This window comes from Mytilus galloprovincialis, unplaced genomic scaffold (genome assembly GCF_965363235.1).
Source record: "Mytilus galloprovincialis unplaced genomic scaffold, xbMytGall1.hap1.1 HAP1_SCAFFOLD_228, whole genome shotgun sequence".
In the NCBI taxonomy this organism is placed as follows: domain Eukaryota; kingdom Metazoa; phylum Mollusca; class Bivalvia; order Mytilida; family Mytilidae; genus Mytilus; species Mytilus galloprovincialis.
In genome coordinates this window covers 24,453-32,500 of record NW_027468150.1, presented here as the reverse complement: position 1 = coordinate 32,500, position 8,048 = coordinate 24,453, and the positions used below count along the sequence as shown (strand labels likewise).

At 33.1% G+C, this 8,048-nt stretch overlaps 2 protein-coding genes across 2 annotated transcripts; one reads left to right on the top strand and one right to left on the bottom strand.

The window, feature by feature from the left end:
• The first annotated feature begins 982 nt into the window (after nt 1–982).
• Nucleotides 983–3,748, top strand: LOC143061122 (BTB/POZ domain-containing protein 6-A-like). Its single transcript, XM_076233678.1, has 2 exons — nt 983–1,005; nt 2,311–3,748. Exons 1-2 carry the CDS (start codon nt 983–985, stop codon nt 3,746–3,748), a joined length of 1,461 nt encoding a protein of 486 aa, XP_076089793.1.
• Nucleotides 3,749–5,814: 2,066 nt separating this feature from the next.
• LOC143061123 (uncharacterized) lies at nt 5,815–6,766 on the bottom strand. Its single transcript, XM_076233679.1, has one exon. It carries the CDS (start codon nt 6,749–6,751, stop codon nt 6,212–6,214), a length of 540 nt encoding a protein of 179 aa, XP_076089794.1. The 5' UTR covers nt 6,752–6,766; the 3' UTR covers nt 5,815–6,211.
• Nucleotides 6,767–8,048: the final 1,282 nt, after the last annotated feature.

The following is an 8,048-nucleotide window of genomic DNA, read 5'->3' as shown; positions in this document are numbered from 1 at the left end:
TAACCCCTGATTTAGGCTTCTGAAAAGACAAAATCAGCTTTTACTATATAACCAAAGGTCCTAGACCCATGGGGTCTTCAGCAATGACATTGGGGACTAATGACCTTGAAAAAAGTCACAAGGTCAAAGGTCAAAATTATGTCCTAGATATAGAATTATGTGCTGTTGACCTTATTCTAAGGATTTTTAGCGTGTTTTAAATGTTTTTAAGGTTGACCTTGACCTTTGACCTTTCAACTTTTTAGTCGATATCTCAAAAACGGTTAATTTTACAGAAATAGTAAACAGTGAAAAATGTTTAGGTGACTGAGGCACAATTTTTTTACATTTTGACCGAAAGGATTTGACATGTTCTTAAGGGGCATAACCCCCGTTAACGGTTTCTGAAAAGGTTAAAAGCGAAATTGTTGTTTATGTCATATTCTAACGGTTTTATGTGTGTTTGAGAGCTTTTCAATGCATTCTACGACTATTGGAACATGTATTTTACATTCCGAAAAGGAAAGACCTCTCAATTGTTCAAGAACAATTGACATTTTAATTTTAGACTGTTATTGAAAATTTAATATCAGTACATGTATTATGAATTAACTATATAATTATGTATCACAATACTTGGTGTATTTTCAGATGAAATAAAAATAAATTACAAAAAAAAAGATTCCACGTTCTACCAGTCCGTAACTAAGACATCCACCATTTTGAATTGATTTTTGGGGGATACGTAATTTCTCAAAAAATAATAAAAAGATAATGACATTTTGAGACTCAAAATCTTCTTATGTCTATATTGAAACCATTCTGAAGCGTATAAAAAGTAAAAATACGTTTAGTATTCATGTTTGAAATCTAGAGTATTCATATAACGTCACATTGTTCAGATGCTAAAGACGATGCAACAGTTTCGCAGACTTTTTCATTTATGCCATTTTTGAGCCAAAATATTTATCAAATGACATTTATCTTAATATGTTGCATTAGAATGGAGATAACTGTAGTCGCTAGGTAAATTCAATTTGCGACAGTAAAATCTACGTTTTACGAAGGCCAAGCTTAAAATAAAATACAGTCAGTTATCTCCTAAAACGTACAATAAAACATGGAAAGTGAGAGATTCATTTATACATATAATTTAATTTTGGGTGTAACGCTTCCTCTGATTGACTAACATTTTTTTGTCTATCAGCTCATAGACATAATTTTGTAATGTGACCGTGACGTCGTCAACGTTTTATCATGATTTACTACGGCTTAAAACGGAATTTAGTTTAATATTTTTTCTGTCTATTCGAAATAACATAACACATGATTTGCATAATTTAGAATAACACGCTACGCAGATTATTCAGTGTGCACCATATTTTCTTAATGTTATTTCTTCATAGGCATAAACCAAAATGCAGTTATTCCTTAAATAAATTAAAATATGAATATGGCTGTGTGAACTTCTAAACAGAAACAGAATATGAAACATTCAGTTCCTAAAGATTGATGACATAATATCGGCTTCACACATCGTAAAGCACCGACGTACGACGGGCGTTGTCGAAAACTATGTACGCTGCCGATACACTAGTAATTTTGGACGCATTCAACTTGTCATCCGTATAAAAAAGTGCTCACCATGCAGTTGCGAAAATATTAGACCTCAGGCCACGATTATTTTTAAATAACAAAATATACATTTTGATCGAGGACAATGTCTTTCATGATTCTTCTATATATACTCTTATTTATATTTATTTACTTACTTATATACAATTTTGAAATCTAAAATGTAAAAGTACAACAAAACTTTGTAGTATCGTACATATCTCCATTTATATTAAGGACAAAACAAGCAATGTTTAGTTATTTTTTAAGGGAAAAAATATTGTTATAAAATATTATTATTTTCTTCTCCAGGGCGCTAATTTTCTTCTCCGGGCGCTAATTTTCCTTGACCGGGCGCTTTTTCTTTTCCCCGGGCGCTTTTTCTTTTCCCCAGGCGCTTTTTCTTCTCCCGGGCGCTTTTTAGTAGGACCGCTATAGTTGAATAAAAAAAATACAAGTTTTACATATTCAAGACGAGTTATATTTGAGTATTTTTTGTATACACACAAGTCACTTAATAAATCACTCACGAAAATAAGTTGTTCTATAGTAGTCAGTTTATACGTTTAGCGAGAGCTAAAACTATGCCAGACAGATGAGTGAGCCAAAACAATCATAAAACTTTGTTTCCTGAAGTGTTTGTGATCAAGGTTGCGTACATGCCTTTCTATTTTGCAAATGAAATCTCTAAAAATGTTTGTTCTTTTTCTATTTTAGGTATATGTATTATGATCAGACCAGAATTGATGAACAAGACACTTACGAACTTCTGTATGTCGCCCGAAAATACTTAGTGACCGACTTGGTCAGACGTTGCTTACAGAGATTAAAAACAAAAATGTCCATAGAAAACGTCTGTATTATACTTAGTTATGCTGATGATGACGGAACGGTAAAACTTTGCTTAGATTATATATGCCGGTATTCTTTGGAGGTTTTAAAATCAGACGGATTTAAAGAACTTTCGCCAGAATATATTAAACTAATAATATCGGATAATCGATTGGGTGTTCGAGAGGAGAACATATTTGATGCTGTCATATTGTGGTCTGAACGAGAATGCCAAAGACAGCAAATCGATATACAACTTGAAAATCAATGGAAAGTATTAGGCGATATACTGAAATTGATTCGTTATGGTAGAATGGATAGAGTGTATTTATTAAATGTATGTAAAAAGTTTTTACCACAAGAATCATATATTGATATAATAGAAAATATAGCATCGCATATTGACGAGAATATTCATCGCGGTTCGGAATCTTTGAACTTACCAAGACCTTTTCAAAATTCCAGAGGTGTGCATTCGCATAGGACATGTGGAGCGGAAGTTCGACCAAAGGAATATTTGAGACCTCACCATGTAATTCTAGATGGTGCAAACAAATATACCTATCGTGCTCAACCAAAAGTAGAAGATTCCGATCACGACATTGATTCACAGAATTTTACACTACCAACTGGAAATGTCAGCAGTGCATATTCGCCATCGTTGTCATGCGGAGTTCCATTTCGACCAAACCAATATTCTAGACATCAACAGGAAATAGCGGACTGCGCGATTACTCTGGGCGGTACCAATATTGCATTTGAAGGAGACCACGATAATGATTCCTCAGACGAGGATCACAATGTTTCAGAAATGGAGCAAATTCCATCTGTATTCACTAGACGATCGGATAGATTTAAAATATATCGGTTTGCTAATAACTCGTATGTAAGAGGCAAAACATACGATATGCATACACCAGAATCAATATCGTTTTTGACATCACATAATGTAAATCTTCGTTCCATATATCTTTACGGTAGCTGTGAGGGGGAGGGGGATTATCATATACATTTAGAAATACTCGAAGATCTCGGTGGTCAGTTATCTCTAATGCATTCGTCAGAAAGAGATATAACAACGAACGGTTCCACAACACCATACGAATTCGATCTTGAACCTTCTATTAGAATACAAAGTGATAGGGTGTACACAATAAGAGCATTATTTGAGGGACCTCCTAGCTATTTTGGTACGAATGGTATCGCAAATGTTTCCAAAAATGGAGTGATTGTTGATTTCATATCAAATGACGAGTTTGGCTGGAAATTAACAACGTCAGAAGAGGGTCAGTTTCCGGGTATCATATTTGAAAGACCATTTTAGACAAAACGCACCAAGAACGAGGAAACACAATTTTTTGACGAAACAACTAATAAAATTGCGAACTACGAGCTCAGTGGTTTGCGTTGATAGAAATATGGGAAAACTCACACCTAAGACCGCAGATAACATTTTGCCAAAGGGTAAAAGAAAGAAGAACATATTGTTTTGTTAATGATGTAATTAATCAAACAAACAAAAATTAACATAAGATCCTGGAAGATAAACTGAAAAAGAAAGACAAATGGATCATTAAACCATGTACTCTTCGAAAAAGGTTTTCCCTGATTTTGGAAAGAACACTATAGAGTTGTGTATTATATAAGCGAAAATTTACATTCTAGATATTAAAATGATTGTATAAAAATCGCAACAAACTTACGTTTAAAGAGACTCAGTATCTTCAATTAAAAGATAATAGAATGAACAAGTTTATATGGAGAATTAGCAATACATTTTAGCAATCCACAATAATCTGTATTGTTTAATAGTGCAAATACACTTATCAAAGATACAAGGACTACAATATTGGACGTCAGACGTGCGTTTCGTATACAAAAGATTGTTTATTGTAATGTGCAAATTGTGAGCTATTTATTAAGGCAAAAACTGTAACTAAATCGTTTTTAAATTTAAATAGTTAAGCAACAGAACAGATTGGTCAAATTATGTTTACAAACTTTATACTGTTCATTCGCGATTGAAGTTATTTAATAATGAGATGTTAATCAAGAAACGATCGTTATATATATTTACATGATAGTATTCTCCTTTCAAACACGGACATCAAATTCTAAATTATTCAATTACCATGCGTTAATTCCTCTACTATCAAACTATCCAAATTTATTTACAATGCGTTTTAAGGAAGCTGGCTTGTCATGTTTTAGATTTTTTGTCCGATTTTCGGAATCCTCTGGATTTATCCATTTGAATGCCTTGAAAAAACTTGCTTGGTGACCCCCATTTTTCTTTTAGTAAATCTTTTACATGTATAATGATAAGCCAACTGTAAAAGTCTTATAAAATTTTAATTACTTTTTAACAGTTTTTGAGAACTTTAACTTGTCAATGATAAAGCTATGAAAAGTCAAGAGAGAATATTTTCCCGCCAAAATGTCAATGGCTTATATCTCGAAAACAAGCACGGTGACCTATATATTAGTTTTGCTCTTTGGATTCCTTTATTAACCCCCTATCTATATAAACTAGTGTTTTGAAAAGTTAATTACTTCGAAACTGAGAAGCGAGCTCCCTTAAAATACACATTACTTTCACGAGGTTTAATAGCGGAAAAAATAGTTTAAGGTCACACCGGGTGAAAGGTGATTATTATGTAGGTTGTATAGATATGTGTAACAACTATGCATTAACTGAAATAATGAATATGTATTTTAATTGTGTACCAATTGATGTAACTGTATTACATATCTCTGAGTGTTATAAAATTGTAACTGTGTGTAGTGTGTTGAAACTTAAGTATAATCATAATTTATATATTATTAACTATGACATTTACAAATACAGTTAATCTATGTAGTCTCAACGTAAACGGAATTAATTCAAGAGAAAAAAGAAATAGAGTTATAGAATGGGTTACCGCTCAAAAAAGTGTCATAAGTTTTTTTCAAGAAACACATTTTGATGAAATTATCGAAAGGGATATAAATAGTAAAACAGAATATGATGCGTTTTGTAGTCATGGTACTACGGCTAGTAGGAGTGTAGCCGTATCTTAATTAAAAAATCATTATGTTCTAATTCATAACTTCAAGCGAACATAAATTATTTACAAAATAAACTCAACACCTTTGTATTGGATCAGCTCGCCTGACAGTGTGCAGCAAAGCTTTAATTTTATTAAAGACAAATGCAACGTAAAAAATGTTCATCAGTGTTACTGTCTGCCTAGGCCGCTGCAGGTAACAAACACAAAAACCAATCTACAAAAATAAAAACAATTTTCATTATGTACGAAAATACATTTTATGAATCAAATAAAGATTCTGTTCTTACACACATTATTATTCCCATTAATAAAAAATAACACAAATAAAATGCATTAAGTCGGGTGGGAGGGTGGGAAACTTTACTGCACCAAAAGCGAACCTCGAATGACAATATCTTTAATATACAAAACCGCCAAAAGTATAGCACGAAATATTTGAAATGACCTTATTCAAATATTATGGTCAGTTCTAACTCGACCAATGAAAAACATTTAACCTATTATATACTTTCAAACACGTGTAATTTTATAAACAAATACACGTGGTAATGTTTACATACCGGTGTACATAACTTTAATAAATATATTTATGTTCTAATTCATAACTTCAAGCGAACATAAATTATTTACAAAATAAACTCAACACCTTTGTATGGGATCAGCTCGCCTGACAGTGTGCAGCAAAGCTTCGAAAAATAAAGAAAGGGTAAAGAAAAAATAAACGAAAAAATACATCATTAAATTCCAATATTATTTGTTACAGAAAGTCTATCCTTCAAAGACTCTTTAACATAACCGTCTTTGGCCGTGTCACTTTTCCACCGACCATGCTTTTTGAACAATCTGTCCTCTACACCAGCCGCTGCAGCAGCCGATGCCCCTCCTGAACGGAGACTATGCAGTCCAATTTTTTTACTATCTAAGCCTATACTCTGTAAACTTGAAAGTAGTATTTCTCGAGCTCTCGTGTATGACAACGGACCTGTACTTCTAAGTTTATAAGAATTATCAGACTTACAAAAATTAACGGATCTAAAAACAAATTCATCAGAATTTGATGTAATACTAGCTAATTTGAGACATCGTTCTAGCATAGAGACAGGACAAGTTACAAGATTAGTTCTAGAAATAACCACATCCCTCCCTTCTCTGTAAATATCAGTTTTACTTTTAGCCAAGTATAAATTTGCATGTGTAGAATAAATCTTTATATCGATACCTCTCAAATTAACTAGTTCTGAAAACCTTAAAAAACCTGCATAGCTTAATAAACACATACAAACAGTTCTTAAGTCTTTAAGATTACTATTAAGAGTACCATAAGTATGAACAATCTTTCGTAAAATGTCTGGTGTAATAGGATCTTTCTTAGTGATAAAATGTCCCAATTTTCTCTGTGCTCCTTCATTTACAAACGTTACTAATTCAGATGTACAAGGATTATTAAATCCAGCCAGTTTATGTGCCCAGCTAATGGCGTATATTACTTCATTTATCTTGCTTGCCGATTTTGCATTCTGTGAAATGTGAATCAACTATAGAGAAACTGTATAATCAGATGAAGGTAATGGAGTAATATTATGTATTTTAGTCCACTTACAGAAAGCATTAAAGGCATACTGGTACTTTTTACGAGTGTTCAGAGAACGTGAGCTCAAGCAGTACTCTGGTAATCTAGCTTTCAATGTAGAAAGTTCATCCGAAATATCTGAATTCTGTTTCCATCTACCAACTCGAAAAATATCTGAAAAATGTGCAATCGTGAAACAAACATTATAAAATGTCAAAGTATTAAAAACTTATATACAAGTGAACCATGCCACTGTTAACATAACATGACCTTGTCCAATATTTATTTGACCATGCCAGCTACAATGCTATATACATTAGTGCCGTGTTGAATACAACCATGCTTTCTACAATGTATATACACACTAGGGCCTTATCAACAACGACCGTGCCTGCTACAATACACATTCATGTACTAGGGCCTCGTAACTTTAACCTTGCCAGCTAGAATACACATCCGTGTACTAGGACCTCGTCACTTTAACCTCGCCAGCTACAATACACGTTCGTGTACTAGGGCCTCGCAACTTTAACCTCGCCAGCTATAATACACATTAGTGCACTAGGGCCTTGTTATCCTTGTCGCATCTAACTTCACTGCCAATACTGGAGCAATAAAAGGCTCAGTGCCAAAAATGGATTGTCTATTAGAACCACTGACAAAAATACCACTTGTATTTTTAAATTCAATAACATCAGATATGTAATCTCTGTAATTCATATTTTTATCAAAAATGAAAGGCCAATAGGTCGCAGATATCCATTTTGGTACAATTAAAGTACCTCTAGCTTTACAAGCAATTACATGTTTTATAGCTCTCAATACTAAGTAAATAGGTGGTACAATCCAATTGTTTTCACCAGACCAATTCTGAGTAAAACAGTCTACAGCTTCTGTATTTACATTCCAGAATAAAGAGTTAAATCTTTCTAATTTTGTGTTACGAGAACTAGCAAAACGATCGACTGTATAAGGACCCCAAAGGTCGTTAATAAAAGTATAGA

What these genes read in the sequence shown, in the direction of transcription:
- LOC143061123 (XM_076233679.1), bottom strand. Translation starts at nt 6,751, where the DNA reads ATGTGTTTATTAAGCTATGCAGGTTTTTTAAGGTTTTCAGAACTAGTT.
- LOC143061122 (XM_076233678.1), top strand. Translation starts at nt 983, where the DNA reads ATGGAGATAACTGTAGTCGCTAG. An exon ending in GAGATAACTGTAGTCGCTAG is followed by an intron (nt 1,006 to 2,310) that starts GTAAATTCAATT and finishes TTTCTATTTTAG; the next exon opens with GTATATGTATTATGATCAGA.